This window comes from Melospiza melodia, chromosome 2 (genome assembly GCF_035770615.1).
Source record: "Melospiza melodia melodia isolate bMelMel2 chromosome 2, bMelMel2.pri, whole genome shotgun sequence".
NCBI lineage: Eukaryota > Metazoa > Chordata > Aves > Passeriformes > Passerellidae > Melospiza > Melospiza melodia.
Genome location: NC_086195.1, coordinates 142379090 through 142404288, shown reverse-complemented (window position 1 = coordinate 142404288; position 25199 = coordinate 142379090). Strand labels below are relative to the sequence as shown.

The 25199-nt window shown below is 42.0% G+C and overlaps 1 protein-coding gene across 1 annotated transcript in view; it reads right to left on the bottom strand.

Annotated features, from left to right (window-relative positions):
- Positions 1–3128: 3128 nt before the first annotated feature.
- The window catches only part of ADAMTS5 (ADAM metallopeptidase with thrombospondin type 1 motif 5), a 37375-nt gene continuing 15304 nt past the window's right edge, over positions 3129–25199 (bottom strand). Inside the window, exons 5-10 of the mRNA XM_063150353.1 lie at positions 17164–17331; positions 13215–13498; positions 11909–12092; positions 11311–11486; positions 10477–10652; positions 3129–7154 (exon numbers count right to left, since the gene is read on the bottom strand). Of these exons, the coding sequence (XP_063006423.1) occupies positions 6590–7154; positions 10477–10652; positions 11311–11486; positions 11909–12092; positions 13215–13498; positions 17164–17331 (1553 nt within the window). The 3' untranslated portion in view covers positions 3129–6589. The remainder of the gene's footprint in view (positions 7155–10476; positions 10653–11310; positions 11487–11908; positions 12093–13214; positions 13499–17163; positions 17332–25199) is intronic.

The following is a 25199-nucleotide window of genomic DNA, read 5'->3' as shown; positions in this document are numbered from 1 at the left end:
GCACCATTTTTGGGAACAAGAAAAGCTCCCAGCATAGTGCTGTGGAATGTGGAAAGGATAAGCGAGAAATCAGCATGGAAAATGAATTATAAGGTTCTATTAGAAAAGTAAATCTTTGTAACAGTGCCTTTGAAGAGCCACACTTCAACTGGAGTATCTGCAGCTCTGTCTCCCCAAAAAACCTCTCACCTTTCTGTGCCACCACCTCAGCATGCAGAGTGCACCAACACCATCTCTTCTGGCAGGTCTTTATTGCTCTGAGGTAGCTTTAGATGGATAATTATGAGAAACTCCACCTTCTGTACTTTCCTGCTGTTTCACAACTCCCCAAAACACTTTAGAACTCCACCCCACCACAACTAAAATGCAGTGTTCACATATAGAAAGAATACGTCCTAAATTTATGCTCAAGATCTTTATGCTCATCTGCCTGCAGTGGGGCACAAAGAGCAAATAGAGGCCCCCAAATATATACCATATAAACAAATCTTTTGGACCTATGATACAGTTTGTATTTATTACTTTTACTGAAATCACAGAGTCAAGTGTTTTAAGATTACAACTGGTAAATTATACATATGTAATAGTTTACAAAACAAAATATTGGCCTTCTGTGTGTCATTGTACAGTGTAGACCTTGCACAGTTCAGTTCAAAGGAATTTATAGTTTGTGTAACATATTTTTATGTTGTAAACTGGCTGACACAGTGGTGCTTTAAAAATATTAACTCCCTCTGATTAGACACAGACTAGGATGTAAAATAAGTTTTGTGACACATGTTGGTTTCTGAAAGGGTACTGGTATTTCAGCCAGGTGACAAAGTGACTTCCCACAATATGCTGACACCGACACTGCACAAAGAGGCACATGAAGCAACCTAAGCCAACCCAAACTTTGTGCTTTCCCCTTAGTCTTGCCTGCAATACCTTGTTCATTTTCTCTTATCTGATGCTAAGCAGATGACCTGGCAATAGAAGTTAAATTTATTGCTCTACAGAATTATACCCTGTCTCCAACTTACTTAATTCAGCATATTTCCTGTATCTGATGGGATTTTAACAATGCCTGTATGCCTGTCACTATATTTCATAAGATAACCTATTTGCAGATTTCACAGTTCACATGATAAATTGTGTAAACCAGCTACTATAAATAAAGAAAAAAACTATGCTGTCACAGTGGTGTAAGTCTGAAGCACCTCTAGCAAAGCCAAATGATGCCATGAAGTAACTCTAAATTTATGTAGGTATTACTAAACCCAGTGTAACTTTTTTCCCCCTGGGAGTGGGAGTTATGGAAACCCAAGTACTCACACAGACAAGCACACACACAAAATATGCACCTGCACTTAGCCACGGGTGTCTGAACACGATCTGTGCCAGACTGGTGTTTGTGGAGAGAATTTTACTGTCCTTACACTGACTCTAAGCCCCACACACAACTTCCACGGCAAAAGATGCTGTGAGTTTTGTCCTGTGACTCACAGAGTGCAGAGCAGTGGGATGGTGTTGGGATGTTTGGTGTGGTGTGGGGAGGAGCTCTTACACCACTCACCTGTGTTAAGGGCTTTTCAAACTTTATCACTGAAAACTTGTGCTTGTGGTTAAACCTTCTAAGCCCCAAAGCCCCTTTTGGGGTGCCAGCTGAGGACCCAATTATCTCTCTTACATTAAAAGACATTTCTGGTGCATGTAATGAACCAGAAGTATCTGCATTTGCAATGTTGTTTGAAACAAGAATTGAACTATGTAATTGAACTATATATTAACTACATAAGTTAATATAAGGGCACCCATAGGAAAAAAGCCCTTGAAAATGTTGAACATGGTAAGTATGAATACAGTGAGGCACTCTGGCAGCTCTATAAAAATCAAATGACTTCATGAAAAATAGGGCAAAAATCCTCCAAACCATGTGACTTTCTTTTTTCCTGAAAATTCCAGCCTATGCCCAGAGAATCCAATTTTGCCTCTTGCTATAGGCTCTACTTCCTCAGTGACAACAGCATGGTGTGAGGAGAAACATTCACCTGAACTTACTGCTGAAAGCCCACAATTAATGATAAACCCTGTTCAAAGCCTGCCCTTAAAATAATCAAAGCCCAGGCTTGTATTTTGGATTGGGCCTTCCCTAATTCCTCCAAAGCCTCGTGGCTGACTGGCCTGGGCAGTGCCTGGGTGGCAGAAGAGAGGCTGAACTGGAATTTAATTCAGGAGAACACCGGAGCAAGGTGACTTCCAGCAGTGTGGAAGTGTTTATGTGCAGGCTGTGGTACTGCCCTTGCAGAGTCATTTGTGTTGGTCAATGAACTTACTGCAGAAAAGCTGGAGGTTTGTCCACATCACATTTTTCCCCTCACACTGCACACAATTCTAGTTCCCTTGAGGTCTGCACTAGCTGAACTGGAAGAAAAACAGGTATTATTCTCATGGAAACATGCTTTGCTGGTTTTTTAAAATCTAATTTTGCCTGATGTGGTGCAAAGAGCTGAAATACAATTAAGTAAAACATTGCAAACCTTCCAATTTGGGCTTTTGACTTTTTATAGCCATATATACATATTTATATATGTATATAAACAGTGATAACATAGAAAAAACAGCTTTTTTAATGGTTCAGTCCTCATATGTTTGTCAAGCTATTTTATAGAGACACCCAGCTATTTTATAGAGACACCCAGGAGTTTTCTCTTTAGTGCTGTCAATTAAACCTAAGAAGCTGCATGAGTGAAAAGTGCTGGCAACTCAGAGGAACTTCACTCCCATGGAGACAACTCCCAGTTACTGAAATTCTGCTACAATTAAAGCAAGGGGTAGGATCAGCTTTGGGGGTCAATCACTGAGGCCTCCAGCATGACCTGCTCGTGCCTTCGAGACACCAATCTGTTTTGTGAACTCTTCAGGAGCCACTCAGGGCTTTTTTGGTCTGCAGACCTTTGGGACTTGCTTGTTGGGAGCTTTTTAAAGTGTAACAAGGAGCTTGGAGCACGAGGTGTCATGGAATTAAAAAGCTACAACTTCTTGAAGGAAAAGGTGGCAGCAAAAAGAATATACATCTACACATGTGTGTATACACATATACTCCTGTTCCATGCAGAAAGTCTTCTAAATAAAATCATACAAAAAAATGACCAGTGCCATATATTATGTAAACTCACAAGGTGTACTTTCAACACAAACCCGAAGCATAAATTAAAAGAGAGCCAGAAAGAGAGACAGAGATGATAGCAAAACATTTTAAATATAGAATTTGCACAATTGGTACTCTGTTAAATAAGAATAAATAAATTAATTACATCCATTCACATACCAGTTGTAAAAACAATAAATTATTTTATTTTTTTCAGTGCTGTGTTGCTTTTTTTTTTAAACAGTTGTTATTAATCCACAAGATTATTCCCTCTTCCCCTTGTGATAAAACTGTTTCCACAGGAGGGCAGCTAAACTTAATTTCTTGTACACAGTCAAACCAAAGATGCCAGGCTTTTTCCTAATGAGAATATCCTACCTGAAAAGCAGATGCTGAAAACCCCACTGATGCTCAGGGGTCCAAATTCACCTATGGACACTGGAAGTGTGTCCCAAAGTCAGAGCAAATTGAACACTGAGAGGGTTCCTGGCTGTGCCAAGAGCAGAATTCCAGGTTTCCATCCCCTCGGTGCATTTTCTGAATCCAGCCGTGCAACACTGGGCAGAAATGTAAACAATGATGTCACAGTGTGAGTGACACAGGATTCAGCTGAGAACAGACCTTGCACCAATTCCTCATCCATCAGGGACGTGGGACAGCCATGACTGCCACAGGCGAGGTTTGGAACTGGACTCTGATTTAGGAGCACCTGAAAAAGCAAGTGTTGGCTTACCCTTTGTCTTACATTTTTCAGGTCCTGCCTTGGTCTGTCCCCTTTGCCTCCTCGCATCTTTGCTTGTGTGAATTTGTTTCATTGCCACACTGGTGAAAATCACTGCAGTGGTTTGTTCTCATATTTATTTCTAAATAAACTCTTTCATTTTTAAAAGATACTCCTGATCTAAGGATGCTCTGAATTCACACCCGCATATGGCATGCCTAGAGAGCATCCAAAAGCTTTACTCAGCCTGCTGAATATATAATAAATTATTACCATGATGCAAACACAAATACTTGCACATTCTGTCTCTATTATGACAGAACACAAACACCACTTAATGCAGCAGCTGTATGCTGAGACAAATGTTGTCTATGCTGAGACACATTCAATCTCCTGATCTTTTTCCTCTCATGATGGTTTCTATTTGTTATGGACTTTTTGGAGAGGTTCTAAAACATGTGTAATACATATATAAGCATCAAAATTAGATTGCTTAGAAGGGAAAAAAAAAGGCATTTCAAAGTGATCTTATTTTAACAGGCAGAGGAGGCATACATGTTTACTTTTTAACACTCTGCAAATCATCTGAGCCTTGATCTCAGTTCTTAGATTGGGATCAAGAATAAATGGGGAGTATTCATCAAGATGCATAGTTTTGCACAGGATCTACTTCTGAACAGAAGGCCACACCATTTCTGAAAGCTGATTAATAACACTTGTTGGCAATCCATTTAACAGAGGAGGAGGCCCTGCCCTTGGTACTGTTTATTTAAAACAGGGTAAAAAACCAGATCCTTCTCCAGATTTCACAGTTGTAGATGTAGCAACTCTATGCTGTTTTGAAATCATCACATGATTTTTTAGAGTTCACACAAACATGCCACAGTTGCAAAAACATGTTTGTGTCAGCCTGGAGTCAGACCTGCCCTTCTTGCTCCACACTGCAGTGAGTTTTCCCTGCTGATTTCATGCCTGGGATTTTCAGAAGAGCCTGAGGTGTTTCAGTGCTCAAGTACCACTGACTTACAGCTGAGGCTTGTCTGAAAATCCTCCTGCAGTCTCCTGCTCTCCTGTGTGGATGAACAAAGGAGTAAAAGGTGGGGTTCTATGTTCATCAGTGGTTTTTTTATCATTTCTTTTGGTACCTGTTATCTTATGGTCTAACTCAAAGCCTGCTGATATTAGAGAGTAATTTTACCAAGGTTGATCTCAGGCCTCCACCTGCACAAGGTGAAATGCCCAGCCTCAGTGACAGAACTTCCACAAGACAATAACAGGATTCAGGAATTGCTGCCAAGGAAAACTGTCACCAGCTACTGCCTGTGCTGTGGAAACAGTCTTATTGATATTGGACAAGTCCTCCACATCCTGATGTGGTTTGACTTCCTAGTGACCCCTCTTCCTCCCAAATGTAGATATGCAAAACATAAATGCCTTCTATAGCTTTAAAAAACCCCAAACACACACAAAACAATTAAAAAAAAAAAAAAAAAAAAAGACAAATAGTTACAAACTTTTGCTGGTAAGATGAATACCAGAGTTAGACACAATGGACAAAACAGTGATAAAATATTAACTGCTTGCTGTGTTTTTTTTGACCTTGAGAGCCTCTTGAAAAGATGTAGGTACATTACACATTGTTAAATTCAAGGCAGAAGCCATAGAGAAAATACCAGAGAAAGCAGCTGAACACAGCCTCAGAATATCTGAGTTAGAAGACACTTGATTACCTCACCTGTAAGTGTGGGTTCTCTAACTAGTTTTCTGCAAAGCACGGTATGCCTTTGTTTGAAGGAGAGGAGCAGCTCGAGCAGCTCTTGCTCAGTGACAACGAGGAGCCAGGCTGTGACACAGCTGGAACCAGGGAGTTTTACAAGCACAGAGTACATACACAAACGCCTCCTGCAGCCAGCTCCTCCTCTGCTGCATGCCTGACACACACTCGAGGAGGAGCTGCTGATGCTCCTGCTGCTGGAGCAATGGGGGTTCCCTGCTCTGCAAGCAGCTGCAAGGCTCCTCCTGAGAATTTTGGGGTGGAAACACAGGGTTTGTCAGACATGAATGATATACTGTCAGGAAATTCCTACCGTGAAAACGTATTTCCTTTTGTCAAAACCAAAAGGTATCACTTTTTAAAACCAGCAGCAAGCTCTTCATTTTCCAGTAAAACATCTGTGGCCCTTTCTGAAGGATGGACCAAGTCCACAAGGGCTGCAGATATACTTTGGTCAATCATTTTCCTTATATAGTTTGTCTTTTGATTTCTTTAATAGAAGGAAGTGATATAAAGTGATATACCAACTGAGAATTATTTACAAAACAGTATAAAATAAGCTACTGTGGGATCATGGGGACATGTAACGTTTCCTAAGGACATACTGTAGTAGAGGTAGGTGAAAAAAGGGGAGATGATTCTGTAACCTTCAAATATCCCAGGATCCTCCATTCACTAGTTTTTCTTCTTTTGCATTATTTTATTTTACGTTTTTGCAGACACAGAGGGCTTATAACAACTTTAACCTTACTTTCTTTGACGTATTTAGACCACCCTACCATTATTTAAAGCAGTGCACATCTTCATTTGGTCCAAACAGGCAGATTCTGCCCATAACTAGAGACTGAACACAAGTACTCTGAAGCCTTTGCTCCTGTCTGTGTGGGCAGACCTGACACCAGCACGCCAACAGCGGCTTACTCAAACCTCCTGGAGGGCAGCTCAGCAGCACCACAGGTACAGGTTAGCACTTTTTCAGCAAGCACTGTTTGAAGGCTGAGGGTCTCTGGGAGAGCAGACATCCCTTGGCCAGTTTCCCGTGCCCATCCTTGCACTGCACAGTCCTGGTGTGCCAGCCCGTGTCGCACGTTCGAGAGCAGGAGAGCCAGGGCCCCGTCACCCAGCGGGGCTGTGCCGCCGGCACCGGCGCTTTGCCGCCGCCGCCGGGCACGGAGTTTGGCAGCTGGGCCTGCTTCTTTGGCACGAAGAAGCTGTAGCGCACGTCCACGGGCTGCGTGGGGTCGGTGGCCAGGATCTGCACGATCAGGATCTCCTTGGTGGCCGAGTGGCCCATGGCGTGCAGGAAGTCGTCCTTGTGGCTCCAGCCGCTGTAGTTCATGACGGTGCCGTTGATGTCGATGATGGTTTCCGAGGTGGAGATCATGTACTTGCCGTTGACCAGGTACTCCCCGTTCTTCTTCTTCAGCGCCAGGTAGGCCGTGAACCTGCTCTGCTCCTTGCTCTTGAACTGCCGCACCTTGATGTGGGTCGCTCCTTCAGGGATCTTCACCACGTCCGTGTAGCCTTTGCTGGAGGAAGGGAAACAAGGAAGAGTCTCATTGCAACGCCTCACAAAGTCACTGGCATGACACAGAATCACAGCACCAAGCAGGCTGGAACAGATCTTTCAGTCAACTTACAGACAAGAACGTCTTGCTTCATTTCAGTTCGGGCCACCTGGATTTTCCCTAAGATTAATTTAACTAGGTTCCACTCTTGGCCTGCTGTGTTGTTCTTCACGTTCCCCAAGAAGTTTCTACTGCACTTCTTGCAGATTGCTTAATCTTTAGCTTTAGGGACAGTTTGACGTGGGTCAGATACCAGAGGAATGAAAAATAACAGATAGCTTATAGATTTCAGCAAAGGGTGGGAGATATGAAATACGATGCACGCGCTGCCTGCCAAGGAAAAGATAATGAGATATGCATTGGTTACAGCTGTTTCTTGCTGTCTTTGCTATAATGATGATTAAGGAAAGCACAAACAGAGGAACAGCTGGGTAGAGGTACCTTGGGAACATTTAAAAATAGTCTTGATCACCGAGGAAAAATTTGTTTACTTTGAAATTTATAAAGCCAAAGATTAATTGTCAAATGTCTAATAAGAGGGGCACCCAAAGGCTTCATTTGTGCCACCATGGAATTCTCTATTAGTTATGAACTATCTCAACTGGGATTTAGAAAAAGAGATTAAACTCTTTTACCAAAAGTGACAAGCATTCAAAACTTGCAAGCCTACTGGAATTTATCACTATCTCAAGTATGTTATTTTAACTTTACTGATATATAGAAAACAATTTAAAGGATTTACATAGCTGTAAGCTACCAGCTGGACACTGGAGATGTGTTTTCATTCCTAAACCCGTGACAAAGCCATCCTGAAAGTACCTCATATCTAAAAGGTTTCATGAGAAAATACATGAAAAATACATAAAAGTGATGGCATCTCCTTTGGGATTGTTTAAAGAACAGACTGCTAATTTTGAGAATTTTTGGCTGCACAAGTAGAGACTGCAGATATTACAAATGAAACATTTGTGCTGATCCCCTGCTATTTCCAGCAATTATGGGACAATGACTTAAGACTCCATTGATTTAGCACCTCCATAAAGCTGGAGCAGTATGGTGTGAATCCCAGGCTGGGGACTCTGCTCTACAGCACTGCACAAATATTTTTACATGAGAGTTGCCAGAATAACTAAGTTCAAGCATGTCATTAAAGTTACAAAATCATTTATTCAAAACCTACAATCAGTCCTGGAGAATTCAAGTTGTCTGCACAAAGAGCTCTAATGCTCCATGTGCACAGAGAAGCATGTGCAGATTAATTCCCCTCTTTCCCAACTTCTGATAATTTGGCTTTACAGCTTTTTAAACAAAAATCCTAGGAAGCAAATTTCCCAGAAGATTCTGTTTTGCCTGCTTTAAAAGAAAAACAAAAAGCACAAACAAATGTTGTCATGGCGATTGTCTGCAATGACAAACATTAGTTTTGCCCTGTACATTTAAATTTCCCTATACATTCCATGTACAGATTGTTGAAGTTTATAGTGAACAGCAACAAGGGAGCTGTCACTTTTCAGTGGAGGAAGATGATTTTCCTACCAGCACTGCCCTTTCAAACAAAACTGCAAAAACAGTTTACAGACTATTAAGATTTCACTACTTTAATCAGGGGTTTATTTTAACGCCAATTACTCGTAGAGAAGAATTGCCCCAAACAACTTTTCCAGTAAAAATAAATCTGCAGTCTCAAATCCAATCAAAATCATATTAGAACATAAATTTACCCTCTGGCCAGTCTCATGACACTTAAAGACATGATTTGAGGAATAAGATGGTAACTTCACAGGGATAATTATAATAAATCTTTCCATTTCCAAGTGTATCTGTGGTACAAATCTGGCCTCCCTGAAATTCATGGAGCCCCTCTAACACTTTTCCTGGCCTTGATTATTGCCAAATCACATGAACTATATCTCCCACTGTCAACTTCACTTAGACATTCCCAGACATCACAGTATTTACAAATTGGAAAAGATTTGGTTTATATAATTACTAATTTGGTTGGAAAGCCATTCTTTTTGGCAGAGATGTTTTGGCATCGTTAGGTGAGCAATCATTGGTTTACCAAGAAGAAGATTAGTTATGTTTATTTTTAGAATAAATTCACTCTCCAAGCCATTTTTTGACTGCTATTAATCAGTCTGTTGAAATGTATAGAAATAAAAGATCATTTCAGGAGTCAGATTTCAACTTCTGGTAGCTTTCAACATGCTATGTAAGAATTTGGAAGTTAAAAAATCAAGTTCATGTATCAAAGATGCTTAACAGAGTCACTGATTTTGAATAGAAACTGTCCACTAAAAGTTTCTGTGTGTAGATCAGTCCTTTGAGATTCTGGAATATGTATACATGATGATTAAAAATCCAGTTTTTTCTATGAATTTTAAAAATGGAAGAAGGAAAAAATATCAGTTGACAGAAAGGACTTCCTTGAGATTGGTCTATCAGTACTGGCCCCGGAGTGGTGAGGGAAAACCATGGCAGGAGTTCCTTTTATTTTATTTATATTAAGCTTTATTACAGTTAGAATGTGAACTCTGAGAGAAAAATGGCTTGTGGATAAATGCCATAAATATTTTGACTTTAAAAAATCCATCTGGAGATTGATAATACGCCAGTGGACATGAAGGGATATGAAGGGATATAGTCATGAGTAAGCCTATGATATTTCTGATATCTCATCTATTTACCTGAACTCCACACATACTCAGCAGTGGGAAAAGAGAATTTTTGGGTATAATCTCTCTCAGCTGTTAAGGGAGCTGTTTACAGCTCTCTGCTTCTCTGCACTTCTAATACAAGGAATGTGTGTCACAAAATCAGGTGGGATGTCCTCGCTGCCACTCAAAATAGACGAGATGAAAAAGCACTCTCAGGGTGTAGCTTGCTAATGCAGCAACAAGTGAGAAATGCAAAATTTCAGAGAGATGCAGATAATTCTGATCCCAAAACTTTCTGATTCACCTCTCTCTTCCTTTTCCTCTGTCCTCTAGGAACCACAATCCATCTGACACAGCAAGACTGCAAGTGCCATGACTTGCTATTCCTGCTTCACTGGCACTTTGTGTCAGAAATGAGCAGGGTGCCGTGTTTTGCCAGTTGATGCTTTGCCAATTTCAGGATAATGCTAGGAGCCAGCTGTGCACATCTGGAAACTGCAATAAGCTACAGGCAGCGTGGTTTTTCCCCCATTTGAAAGCAAATTGCATTTAGAGCCAGAAAGCAAGCAGCACGCGGCAGAGTAACGACTTGCACAACAAGATGCACTTGCTGTTGAGATCAGTACCTCTTTTTGGTGAAGGCTCCCATGACTTTTGTGCAGCTGGAGTTGTCTCCTCCACACACCCCACACTTGTCATACTGGAGCTTGGAGCCGATGATGCCGTCGCAGCCCGTTCGGACGCACTTCCCTCGCACGCAGACCGAGTTGCTGTAGGGCCGACACTCGGTGCCATCGGTGACCTGGGCAAGCAAATAAAACTTGCTTCAGACTGCCACAGAGATTTGTGGGTTTGGATCCACCTGGCAAAACCCAGTTCCTTACTGAAGTCACCAGCTCAGAGCAGGTCGCCTCCCCTGACAGACCACACTGAGCTTCTCTAATACTGATGGTAAAAAAGCAGATCCAATGTAGCACAAGGACAAAAGCAAGGACAACTAACTTTCAGTTTGGATTGCATCTGATAGAACAAACTGACCACAAGTCACATCTGTGCCACTAACTATCCTATGCTAATTGGTTCTTTAGGAGTTACTCTAGACTCCTTAAACATAGTTCAGGGTTAGACCTAGTCTTTTCTCCTAATACTTTTTCCTCCAGAAAACCCCACCCCATAAAGACAGAAAACTCCAGGCAGAAAGCCCTTTATCCACTACTGAAAACAAACTAGTGCAGAGAGGCCCATAATTTTCATGCACTCACATACTGAGATATGGAAAAACTTATCTCATTTTCTGGCCCTAAGGTACAACCACTGGATCAACCCATTAAATCTGATCACACTGTTAAATATTTGCATCACATGATTAACTCCTTTTCCCTGGTTGTAGAGAAAGATTTCTAAAATATATGGGACACTTCTAAGCTGGAGCATGAAACCCTGACTGGAGCTGCCATTACCTTCTGAGAAAATACCACATAATAACCGGTTCCTTTGGCTCGGCAGGTGAGCTTGCAGACGTCTCCAGGCAGTACTCCAGCATACTTGGGGACCCATTCCACAAAAGTCTTGACCCCCTTTGCATCAGACTGATAGCCATTCCTTGCTTCACACTGCTCTTGTCGGAAGGATTTAGCTGTGGAATTATTCACATCATTAGTGGCTATTTCAGACCATGCTGCAAATATCATTATGTCCATCTATTATTCCCATTTCTTTCCTACATCATTTTTAAGTTATGTCACACCACTTCTTTACTTAGAACGGGCCTTCCAAATCCCTCTACTGTTTCAGCTTGGAAATCTCCCAATGGCATAACAAACAGTAAAGGCCTAAAGTTTGCATGATTAATTTTAGAGGACTGACTTTTTTAGCTTTCTCTACAGCACCCAGGGCGAGGCGTGGGTGAAGAATTAGGATGTTGTAGTGACGCTGAACGTCTTGCCTTGATAAACACAACGTGGGGAGGCCACAGTGAGCCCCTGCTGTGTGGTTCCAGGGCAGACACTCAGTGTTGGGTGTCTGTGAAGGGAGGCAGGGTGGAGCAGGGGCACTCACCGTTGGCAGGACAGGGGGTGACGTTGCAGGAGCGGTAGATGGCCCGCTTGCCTGTGCAGTACCTGCCGTTGTTCCTGGGGGCTGGGTTGTTGCAGTGCCGGTAGGCAAACTGCACTCCTCCCCCACAGGTACGGGAGCACTGTCCCCAGGGGCCCCAGGATCCCCAGTTGCCATGGCTTGAGGCCTGAAAACACACGGAACAGCAGGAGGTGAGTTCGTCATCCTAGCAGGAATGGAGCTGTTACCTCAAAGTCACTGCTAATGCTTTCCTCAACTGCAGGCAATTCCTTCAGCTAGCCATTCAGGGAAAGCAGGTCTTAGGAAACTTCCTTCTCCCAGCAAAGTTAATTTCTATCTTCTTTTGCACAATGATATCTCATTTGCACTGTGGGTGCAAAGCCAATGCTGGGCCTTGTTCCACACAGCCACCTTCAGCCTCTTCACAGAACACACCCACGGTTTCATGGGCTGCTCTCTTATTTTTGCTATTCCTACCAAAAAGGCTTAAACTGGCTCCAAAAGTTCAACTCCCAGAATATACTCATACTGCTAATCTGAGATTATTTTAATCCAACTGTTGCGATGTGCAGGTATTGCTTGGAATTACTGGCAAGAGATGGAGTTGTTAACTTTGCTACATTGGCTATAGTATTGCAATATCATGTAGAAGCACAGAAATCCATAAAAAGGGTAAAGAAATCAATTTAAAAAGTGTTAGGAATGCTGTATCTTGATTTGAATGGCTCCCATAGTTTGCAAATATTTTCTCAAAGATCTACAAGTCCTCATCTCTTCTGTGGGTGTAACAGAAGGGGCTACTGTCTACACAGAGAATTTAGAAGTATCTGAACTGTGTAGCTGACAGCTCTCAAGAGCCTGGGAATTCTTCAGATGTATAAAGTAGACAGGAGTTCTCTGTCACTGGAAGCACAAGTTTTTCCTCATCCAGAATTTATATTCTGGACTAATTTTATCTGCCCTTTTCTTCATTAGAATTAGGGACCTGGGGCCTTTCAGATAAGGGCTGTAAGTTAAATGTGAAGATGAGATTTATCTTGTTTTCTGTGCCAGGTCAGAAAGTCATGATTTACTGAATGGGAAAATCACTATATCCAGTTTTCCAGGAACGAAGGCTTTCCTTAAGGAAGAAAATACACTTCCAGAACCTCAGCAGCTATTTTCCTACATCCCTCACCAACAACACCCCAATTACATGCTAAAGAACACGGCAGGTTTCAGTCTGACTCCCACAAAAACCAGCCCCTCCGAGGGATCACCTTTCCCAACTCCCCCCGGGGTAACTCACCGAGTAGTACTTCTTCTTGGTTTTGTCCACGCATTTCCCTTGGAGGCAGATCCTCCCCTTGCCACAGGGCGTTCCCTCGACGGCGGGCAGCTTCTTGGTGAGGCAGACCATCTGTCCCTGGCGCACCACGGCGCACCAGAGGCGCGAGCACACGTCCATGCCGGGGCACACGGTGTACTCGGCGCCGAAGGCCAGCTTGCACTGCCGGATGGCGTCGTACGTCTGCCCCGGCAGCTCCTCGGGGCCCACGATGTGCTTCCTGGGCTGGTCCAGCAGGCAGTTCCCTGCAGGAGCAAGGCAAGGTGGTCTGTACTCGCTTTTTTACTGCTCTGTTCCCTGCAGTGCTGCAATATTGTCTTGCAACGGCGAGCCTCCATCAAGGGATGGTGATACGAAAATCCTGAGGTGGCATCAGGTTTTCACAAAGTCAAACTGCTGCCACTGTGTTCTGACCCCACTGCTGAGCTGCCTGTTCCCAGCCTGAGGTGTAAATGAGTTTTCCCCAGGTCCTTTTGGCCTTTCAATCCTTTACACAAGACTCGGAACACATTCCGTGCTATTTATCGGTCTGCAATTTAAGGAGCGAGCTGGACTCATGTAAGCAAGACTCAAAGCAAGCACAGTTGTAATTTGAGTTTTAAATCAGGATGGCAGAAAAATCAAAAAGCACAGACTTGTAGCCAATGAGGCCAAAAACCCAAACAAAACAGATTGAAAAATCAAAATTTCTACCAGGTTAAAGGAAAAATATAAGCTGGGTATCAAAACCAATGTTGCCACTAAAGCTAGACTGCACTTTCCCTGTAAGGAGTGATACTTGGCTGCTTATGGAACTAGTTTGAAAAGGGTTATCCATTTTATACAAAAACCCATAAATAGCAGGAAGAAAAAAATTGCATTAATGTAGAGATTTGTATTAGTGTTTTAAGGCCTGCAGTGGTCAAGATTTGTCTGCCACATTCTAAAAATGAGAATTCAAATTTATGTTCTAGGTATCTTCTGATAGCTGGGGTTTTTTTACTATTGAAAACCTCAGTTGTTGACATGCAGAACTATTTATTCAGTGTAACCTCTTTTACACTTCATGAAAGGGATATGTGGTCTGGGCAAGCTTCACTCATCCTCAGCCAAAATAACTCACCACAATTTACCTCACTTTGGAACCCACACCAGTGTTCTTCACTTGCATCATGGCTGAAAAAAGCCTATCTATAAAACCCTCACTATTTACACAAAATGGAATAGAATTTCAAGCTATGGCAGGGAGTTTAAGCAAACTAAATATCCCATTTCTCAATAGCTTGTCTTTTCCTTCCAAAACACACACACTTAGTGCAACTGTTCTGCCCTTCTAAAGACTAATGCCAATTAGCCAAATTAGAAATTCTTTCTGTGTGATGACTTATAACCAAAAACTGTCTTGTAAAACCTGTTCTATTTGCTGACCCTGATTTATCCTAGCCTTCTATTTCATCTGGATTATGTTGAAATTTTAATGCAGACAAGGTGTGCCAATGCTAGCTGTCATGACATAAAGATAATTAAAAATACCCTGTGTTGTTATAGTGTAAAATATTAGTGATGTGATGAGGAGTAAGGTTTTTCCTGGAGTTTCTGGACATAATTTGCTGAAGTTTTGGCAAAAGTACACTTTGTAAAAGTAAACAGCTGTGGAAATCCTCCTTCAAATACCTTGTGAGGAGGGAGGAATCCACTGAAATGTGAGGGCAGTGATGGGAAGGCTGTAGCATGTCAATATTCAGTATTACACACTGCTTTTGTACCTATGCCTAAGTTTATCAAACTCCCAAGCAGAGCTATTTTTCAGTATTTTAAAACACCACAATAACACTTTGACTGGAAATACAAATTTAGAGAAAAAGGAAAGTCTCCCCTTGCATAAACCCATCTATCAGTCATTTCAGTCTCACAGGCTCACACAGCAAATGTAGCATTTTTCCCCTCCAGAACACAGGGCAATGAGTTCCAAACTTCTCCTTAACTGAGGGAAGTTGTGCAATCTCTACAAAGCCAGGTGCTCCAGCTGATCTCACACGATAAATTTAAAACTGAAGATAGGGAAGGCCCCATAGGATTTCCCACAGGAAAAAAAAACATCTTTATGTGGGTAGACTGCAGCAGTGTCTGTGTTTGGACAGGGTGCAGTGAGCTGCAGGTGTTTTTGCCACCAGCTGGTCCAACCTCCTGCTTGTCATGGCCCCTGGTGGGAGGGCAGAGGGGGCTTCAATTCTCCATTACATTTCAACATCCAGAGCATATACATAACTGCTATTCCTTTTTTTTTGTCCTGGGCACCAAAGAACATCTTTGTGCCCTGGAATAGAGCAACATTGTTGGATGATGACAGTGCTAATTAAGCCATCTCATTATCTCTCTCAATGCTGAATGTAATATATCTTGGGAGAAAAAAAGGCGGCGGAACAAGATCTGTGCAGGAAGCAGATAAGCAGGATATAAATTAATTAAAATACAAACAGTCCTTGTTCCAGGTTGCACAGAGCACTGGGACTGAACACACCAAATCCCAAGCAACCATCCCGCAGCCTGTTGGTTGGCATGACAATAAAGGCAATTAGTACCTTTGGAAAGGCTGTGCTAAAAGCAGATGGATATAAATGTCACTCTCCTCTGGACAGGAACCGAGCCTTTTCTTCCTAAATGTCAAACTGTTGTCTGGGGTCATATCATGAGTGTAAAAAAAATGGTGATACCATGACAGAGCTGTTTATTGTTCTCAGAGCGGGCCCCAGGAGACAGGGAATCAGCACCTTGATCCTCCCCAGCCCCCTGGCTGACCTTGGACCAGACATTTCCATTGGGATTTACTCAGCTGGCTTCATGTACTGCTGGTGTGTCTGCAGGGCGCTCAGCTGTCAGGTGTTTCACTGCCTAGCAAAATCAGTTTGTGGTGTCATTCAGCACCACTCATGTCCCCAGGGCTGCTGAGGCCACTGATTGTCAGATCAAGTTTTCAAATAAATAGAAGTCAAATTATTGACTTCCACTTCAACCTGGCGGAAGTTTGTATTCTGCTAGGACAGATCTCTGATTTAAAAAAAATAACTGGGAAATTATAAATTTCTACAGAAAAGAAGACTGTTACTTAGAAAAGGTCTCTGAATGGCTGATCCATCAAGAAAAAGAGATTCCTTAAATATGCATTTGAAATCACAACAATAGCATCAGCAATACAATTAATTCTCAGAGGTTTATGGACCTACATGATGAGAGGTTCAAATTTGCTATGAATAATTTCATCATAGCAATAACTCTTGAAGACCACACACCTAAATGATAGCTACTCATGAACTGAGGAGAAAACAGTTCCTTACACTCTCTGAGAGGTCATTCATGGATGGTGGAAGAGTTACCTCAGTAACCCAAAAGGGAAAGTTCTCTTCATTTGTGGAAATTAATTTGGTAATATTAAATCAATGCCAGAGCAATATGGACCATAAAACAGGATAGTACAGATTAATGGATCTAATAAAATTGAGAGAAAAAATTAAGTCATGCAGAGAAAAATATTTCAGAGAGCACTGAAATCAGCCAACAAAATATTTAAGAGCAAATCTTTACATTTAGCAGACACACCATACATTTATCCATAAGCATTTTGGTTACCATAACAACTTGATCCATTCACTCAATTATGTCATTTTTATCTCAGCATTTTGGAATTTGAGTGGTTTGTTTAATAACTGCAGTTGCTTTGGGAGTACAGTGAAGACTTTAAAATTCATTAAAGAGTGAAGTTGAAGACTATGTTTTTTCATTTCTACTTTTGGAAAACGAAATTTTTGTCCTTATTCCCAGAGGGGTAAATGTCATATTTAGCAAATAAGCTGCCATAAAGTGTTCCTATTAAAAAACACAGACTGACAGTAAGAAGTAGCATGTAGGTGACACAGGGAGTGATAACACATACCATGGCCATCATCAAAGAACTCTGTGATAGTTGCTGAAGTGCACTTGGACCAGGGTTTTGAGGCATCAATGCTGGTCAGAATGGAGGACATCAGGCGCTTGTCCTCCATGGAGCCAAAGTTCTCCTCACAGAACTTGGAGTCATCATGGGAAAGCCCAAGCAAGTGCCCTGTGGAAATAAAACAAATAAATACAATTATATGACTATCCAGAGTTTACCAGCTGGAGCTAACAGTCATGTGAGGGAAGGGAACTGTACTCATTTATATTTATCAACAATTGATTTCTTACTGTTTTTACAAATCACCTTCAGCAAGAAAAACTTTGTGAAAATGTTCTGCAACTGTCTAGAAAGGAGCTACATCTTTTTGAATAGCTAAAAATAAAATTATTTATGATGCAACTAAACAAAGGGTAGAAGAATGAATGGGAATAAAGCTGCAAAGAGCTGAAGCCTGAACTTATTGCTCAAAATGTTCAGCTTAAGCCAGAAGTTGATTAATAAGATATGCAGGGCTAAACCAAGAGTGCTTTAACAATAAGGACAAGACCTCCCATCAAAGCCACTGAAGAAAAAAGTCTGATGCCCTGAAAGGGACTCATTCTGCAAGATTTGGCCTTTTCTTTTTTCAGGTAAGTGAAACCATTTTTGTTTGGCAATACTTCCTATATAAGGCCAGATAAAGCTGTTTTTATGCTGCACTGAGACACTGAATATCAGGAGGTACATGTCAAGTTTCAATCTGATACAGCACTACATACAAAGACTTGCTCTGAAGAGATGACAACAGCTTTGTTTCATTCCAGACAAATGCTGCTGTTGAGCAAAATAATGCACTGCTAAGATTATTATTTCAAACTGACAGATTCCTCTGACAGAGTAACCAAATAATCAGTGCACCACTTCTAATCTAAAGAACAAACTCTCTGGAAGTGGGTTGAGCATTTAATACATTGTATTTACACTGTATTTACTGATCCAAGATTGCTCACAGTTGTAGAAATTACCTCACTGCAGAATGTTTGTGAAATAAGGCAATGAGGGTCTCTCGGTGGAAAAGGAGTTTAATTTTTAAGTCTTTGCCTTGGAACCAAGCAGCCCTGGGTGAATAAAAAAAGCTGGAGCATTGATCCAAAGAGTTTGGCTCAGTAACATCCCATGGCACTCAACACTGGTTCAGTGTGGGATATGAATGATAGTTGGGTGCACACCAGCAACTCCAGGATGTAATTTTTCAGAGTGCTCAGCATTTTATAGCACCATTCAGAACTACCCAGAGCTCTGTGACATGGAGCTTTCAGTCCTGCAGGCCAGAACTGAAGTTTGTCACAGCCTCTGGTACCACTCTATCCATTAGGCATTTTTCTGACCTAGTGATGTTTTAAAAACTTTGATTCCATGTTCAGTCTCATGTGAAGGATGGGACAATACAGATGTTAAAATTCACACTATCACAATCAGCAGCCAACTATTTCCTAATTACAATACACTGTAAGTGTTTCTTGGCCTGTCAGCTTTTGCCACACCATGCTGTAAATGCCTTAAAGCCAATCATCTAAATTACCCCTTGTGAATCTTATTACAATGCATCTTTTATAGTTCTGGTTCCCTAAAGTATCCAGTCTTATTTGTAAGGCCATCCTTTGAAACTTGTTTCTAGTTCCATTTCCATCTTCTATCAGAAGACAGTTTCCACCTTCTGTCAGACTTCAAAAATTCTCTACAAATTCATTTCCCACACCACTCTGCAGCACTTCACCCAAGTAAGATGCAGTTTTGTTCTCCAGACAAAACCCTTTATTGCATAACTGTACTTCACTCTTCAGGACTGTTCATTTTCTGCTAAGGACATCCCATGGAATAACTAAACAAAACAGTGCCCATATTCACAGCCTGTTAATGCTCCTGCAGCTTGGGCGGCTCTTGTGTTTCTCTTTCTTTTTTTCTCCTTCCTAGAGACAAATAAAAAATAGCCTTTGGATATGAGGAAGCTTGCAGGTAAATGCCAAGCTCTTCACTTTGAGGAGAGAGACTGAGGATTTCTTCCTAACACTGCTGCAGTTCAGCCTCCCTCCTCAGAAAAAGCCTGGACAGCCTAAATGGAGAATTTCAGAGTAAATAAATAAAATGAAATGCTTCTCAGACCACTGTTCAGCACAGAACATTTCATCCCAAATACTTTGGCAAAAGCAGAGGAATCTGAAGCAGGGTCATCTCCTGGAAAGTGTCAGGCTACTGAATTCACCTTTAATGAGAGAGCAGCATAACTTCTCTGCTTTACAGTGATAAATGGGGTGAGCTGAGGACACACCTCATTAGCAGCCTTTACTTTGTCATATTAAATCAGGCCATTGTTCCAGTGCATGACAAGAACCAAGTCACTTACTTGGCAGTCTTCAGCCTCCTGGAGGAGAAGCTTCTAAAAGTATTTGTGATTCTCCCTCGTTATGTTTAAAATTTTCAAAAATAATTTAAAAAATCCATCATGACAAGGAAAGAAGCAGTAAGTAGTGAATAATTTCTAAAAAACATAATTCTGATTGTCAGTGTCTGGGCTTCTAAATTAGCCCCCTGTGATGTTAGTGAGGATAATACCATTAAATATATGGATTTTAGCTCTCCATACTGATTTGCCAGTTAATTTTGTATGCATGTGTCCTGGGGTGACAAACACTTACATTCACTTACAAACACTGTGAATGCAACTCTTGAAGGATTTTATGGAGCTAGAATTCCTAATTCCTACCACAACCTAAATTTCTCCCTGTTCTAACTTTGCCTTTTAAGGCACTCTGACCAGACTTAGAAGTGATTAAAGCATATGACATACACCCAATGATGCTGCAATCTGGTTTTGCATTTCATTAAAAAGAATCAAAATTCAAAATGTCACAGAACTGTGTAATCTCTAAATACAGCCTGGCTAAGGTTTGCTCTTTTTAGCACAGAAGTGAGAACAGCAGTGTCCTTTAATACCTGCACCCTTCATCCTTCTGCATCCAAAAATTAAGGGAGGGACACTTTCCTTCCTACTTCAAGAAGTCTCTTCCCACCACCCCTCACATGCATAACCCTGCTATGTTATTACATGACATTAGGGGGGTTTCTGGCATTTTCTGGTGGGGTGCTTCCCTTCCAAATTGGAAAGGCTGATCCTTCAAGTGACCCTGCATGGAAGCAGAGCTCTGGAGAAAGCTCTGGTCAGAAGTCAAGACTCTGTGAAAACAAATCTTGCACAGAAGACTTTTGAAAACAATGCCAATTTTAGCCCCATCCCATTTTGTACCAGTACAAATGTCAAACTGAGCCATTGAAGAAAAAGAAAAGGCTCCCAGCAGCTGTGTAAAACGATGACTGATTGGGAATGGGTTCGTAGATTATCTGCTGTTTTCTACTTAATGAAGCATCTTACTGGTGCTGACAGTTCCCACTGAGTGAAAATGACATAATACAATTTTACCAGCAGGATGGTGTTTAGTTAAGTTATGCTGTAGGAATGCACAAAATGGTGAAGGAAACAGATGGAGGGGAGGCAGGGTTTGCCCTCTTGTAGCCAAGGAGGAGATGGCCTGCTTGTAAATTCACCTCCAACTCCAAAAAGACCAACAACCCAAATGGAGTGACTGACATCCTCCCCTCACAGCTTTCCCTGCTGAAGGCCAGCACCTGCTACACCCAGCAGGAAATAATAGCTGCAAAGGGTTCCAAAATGATCCCTACACCTTGCAGGAATGTGGGGTATATCCCTAACACAAGGTGGGGATGTTTCAGAGTCAGTTAAAACTTTCATCCTCTCTGAGGATCAGGACACAAGAGCCCTGCAGGGAAATCAGGAGTGCACCAGAGCTGTGCTGCATGTGTGGTGAAGTAGATCTCTTATTCCCAGCAACACTGGGAAACAAACCAGAATCACAGAATATCCTGAGCTGCAAGGAACCCACAAGGATCATCCAAGTCCAGCTCCTGGCCCTGCCCAGGACAGCCCCAAGAATCCCACCCTGTGCCCGGGAGCATTGTCCAAACACTTCTTGGAGCCTGGATATTTCTTAATATACAGTTCTAGACTATCTGCAGAGGTTCTCTGAGTGAACACCATGCAAAATTACTGTCATACATTTCTCACTGGCATTTCAAGCATTAGAAACAAGAAAACAGAAAATATCCACAACATACAGCAAGCCAACTCCAAGCTTTGCTAAAGCACAAACCAAGCTGGGTCTCCTGGAAAAAAGCCACCTGCTTATGGACAAGAACTTGGACAGAATGTCAAAAAGCAGCTCTTGCACTCCCTCTGACCACAGGAGACATGCAAGGTGACACAGCAGGCTGGAAATGCTGCAGGCATTGTAATTTGTTTTCTCAGAGGAGCTCAGCTCGGATGAAGCACTGGTTTGCCAGTGAGGTCGTGCCTTTCACCTCATTTCCAGCTGGGACAACTGGGGAGCAAAAGAAGGTCAAGAGATTTGCCCCAGGTTCCCCTGTGAGTCCCCGGCTCTTGAGGGATCAGGGCTCAGGAAGCTCCTGGCTCAACATTCCTCGGGCTAACAATCACCAGCCCAGACCTCTGCATCAGCCTCCTGCTCTCCCCTTGGCTGAACAGCGACTGCACGCGGGAACTCTGCCAAAACAAAACCATTTCTTCTGGCATGGGCTGTTTTCCTAACTCCTGTGAGTTTCTGACTCCTTCTTAAGAACTTCATGCTGCTATCGCTCAGGAATCCTCTTGAAGTCATGATGGGCCTAAGCAATAGCAATTAATAAAGCTGGTGGTTTTTTTAATAAACAGAAGTGATTTGAATTACACAAGCTTACAAAAAAAAGCATAGAATATAAAACTAGACATTCCTCTTTTTTTTTTATTCTTGAACTTTACTTCCAGTTTTCTTTTCTTTGACTGCTACCAGCCACTTATGAAAGAAAAAGGATTTAAAAAATCACTCTCTCTTTTAAATCTCCAGCCCAGAGGCAGTTTTTAATATTTCTGGCTTAAAAGAGTTCTTCAGACTCAATGAAACAATAGTCTGGAGTGTAGCTTCTTCTCAGGAGCAGACATTAAAAAAAAAAAGCCCCAATCAGACATTTACCCACCAGTGCTGCAGACTTTACACAAAACAAACCTGTGCTGAGCTGGCTTGTTGTAACAGACTTGAGGGAGATCACAGACCCATCAGCCCTGTCAGACAGGCAATTTCCAGGCAATCAGAGACCACTGTGTCCACACAGACTTAAATAATCATTAACAAGATGTGGCCTTGGAGGGCCACACTGCACTAATTAATGGGGCATGCAGAAGAGAAATATTCATTTTAGTGAAGAAGCAGGAGCTGGTGACACCTATTTCACACCTGTTCAACTCAGAGCAGCTTGGCAAGAACACAATTCACAGCAGCTCATGGTAAATGAATGGATCTGTGGGAGTACACAGAGCAAGAATGTAAAAATTGCATTGTCTGCTGCACCAGAAGCCTCCCTCCACAAAACCTACATTATTGGATTGGTATTATCTACCTGCCAAGGAGGAAAGCAATCCCTACTCTACCCTGCAGTCTGGAGGCCCAGGCTGAACACTGAACTTCTTATAGGATTATAACATCAGAGATCACTTAGGCTGGTTGGAAAGCACCATTGAGCACAACCATAAACCTAACACTGCCAAATGCACCACTAAACCACGTCCATAATATATTTTTTGATAATGACTGCTGTGAAATATTAGGCAAAACACAGAGTTTTACAGCTTGCTTTAAGCACCATGTCTGCTGCAGGTGGAGCAATGATATATTTTATATAACATTATAAGGCAATAAAAACATTGCTGGGCAAGCCAAGAATTTTTATTCAAAATTTTAACCAGCAACCTTTTAGACAGCTGATGTTTGCTTTTTGAGACATCAGCTTAATTTTCTGCCCCACCTTCAGCTCTTGTGAAGGCTTAGTTTTGTCTGCCCACCTTTTACTCTTAATCAAAAGGAGTATGTTTATGAAGGCTTAATTTGAGAGCTTTTGCAAGCAGAAATTAAGACAGAACATTGAAAAAAAAGGTTCAAAGAGGAGGAATCAAGCAATTTTCCTGATGTATGTCAGCAGAGAAGAATTAAATGAGTGTACTCTTTGTTTTTCTTTTGTTGTTTTAAGAAAGCAAATCTGCCTAATTGTGATTACCTGGATATTTGCCTAAACTTCATCTGTCATGAAGGAAACCTAATATGAGACTCAACCTCCACCGTTTTTCTCATGTGGCTGTGAGACTCTGTGCCCTTGGCAATGCATCCCCCTTGAAATGAAAGGCTCCAGGAGATTTGTAGCTGTCAGGTCTGAAGCTTGTCTTCATCTGCTTTATCTTGACAGCCTGGAAATCAAAGGGCTGCATGTTCAGCACAACATGGCAAAGGAAAGATCGCTGTCTTTAGTTACTTTTGAGTGTACACAGAATGAGCACATGCGGCAAAACAAGGAGTGGGAGGATTTTTTTGCTCTTCTACGGACATCAAAAGACTCCTTTAAGTATCACACACGTTGTTCTCAGGTTCATTTGTTATTGAAGGAATCAGAATCAGAGTCTGCTGTAAAAGTTAGACATGGTATTCCTTCCTCAGTGGCCTGCAGCTCAAACACAGCTCAGGCTCCAACCTACTCACAGTTCATGGTATCCTGATGGATTTCAGTGAACCACCTGAGCAGAGATACCAGGAGCAATACCTCACTTCTAAAATGCCTTTTTTACAGAAAATTATGCTCTCTAACACATTTTGCTGACAGTGCTCACAACACTTGTGTCCCCAGTAGTGACAGAGGCCACAGAATGATGTCATGCTGGAAAATATTTGCTATCAAACCCATTATTTAATATATGAAGAAAATTCTTGGCTGTGAGGGCAGTGAGGCCCTGGCACAGAAAAGCTGTGGTTGCCCCATCCCTGGAAGTGCCCAAGGCCAGCCTGAAGCAACCTGGAATAGTGGAAGATGTCCCTGGCCATGGCAGGGGGTGAAACTGGGTAATATTCAAAGCCCCTTCCAACCCAAACCATTCCATGATTTTTGAGTTTTAGTTTCTGCGCAGCCCCTTGGGTTCAGGCATTACACAGGCCAGCTGTGGAGGATGTTGTGATAACTCCTCATAACCACAGAAAACGATGCTGAGCAGAGACCCTGGAAAGGCATGCTGTGCATCCCTGTGCCCTGGGGCGGGATCAGCATCCCCTGAGCCACAGCTGCCTCAGCCAGATGGCTCCTGAGAACCTCCAGAACCAGAGCCTCCCCAAGCCCTTCGCTCCTGCCCTCAGCTGCCCTGCTCACATGGCTTTGGCTAATGCTTAAAGCAAATCTCCCCTGCTGCATTTCAGGCCATTACCCCTTGTGCTGTCCCAGGTGGACATGGGGAATGATTTATTATGCAAATTTTTGCAGCAATTTTTTTAACGTATTTGAAGGCTGCTTTTATCCCACCCTTTGGCCTTGCCTCCCCCAAAAGTCACATGTGAAAGATAAAAGGCAACTAATGAACAAAGGTTTAATTAGTTCCACGCAGCAATGCTAAAGCTATAGCCTAAAAATAAAATACTTGGAAAGAACATCAGTAAACCATATTACTCAGGAGGACAGAAGGAGTAACTGCATGCCAGAGCGTTTGTGTAACAGAGGAGTAGGAACATTGCAAAAGGTCAAATGAACATTATCACTGAGAAAAAAAGGCTGTATTGCCTCTTTTTAAAAAATTAAGTTTCTTAAGATTGATGGAAAGAACAGAGATAAATATAATTTAAAATGTTAGACCCATGTAACTCCCACTGAGCTGAACTGGAGCTTGGCCTGCTTGAAGGCTGCAGGAAGGATGCTTTTGTACTTAAGGACCAGATTCTTATTAAGGACTCAGGAGATTCTAGATCAAAACCCAGGTTTAATTCTTGGCTTTCCCTGGGATTCCCTTTGTGATTTGGGGAAATGTCCTATTGATAAAACAAGCAGTAGCTCCTCTTACATCCCCGTGAACTCTTCTCATTTTGCTTTTGTAGATGGCAAACTGTTTAGGATGGTGG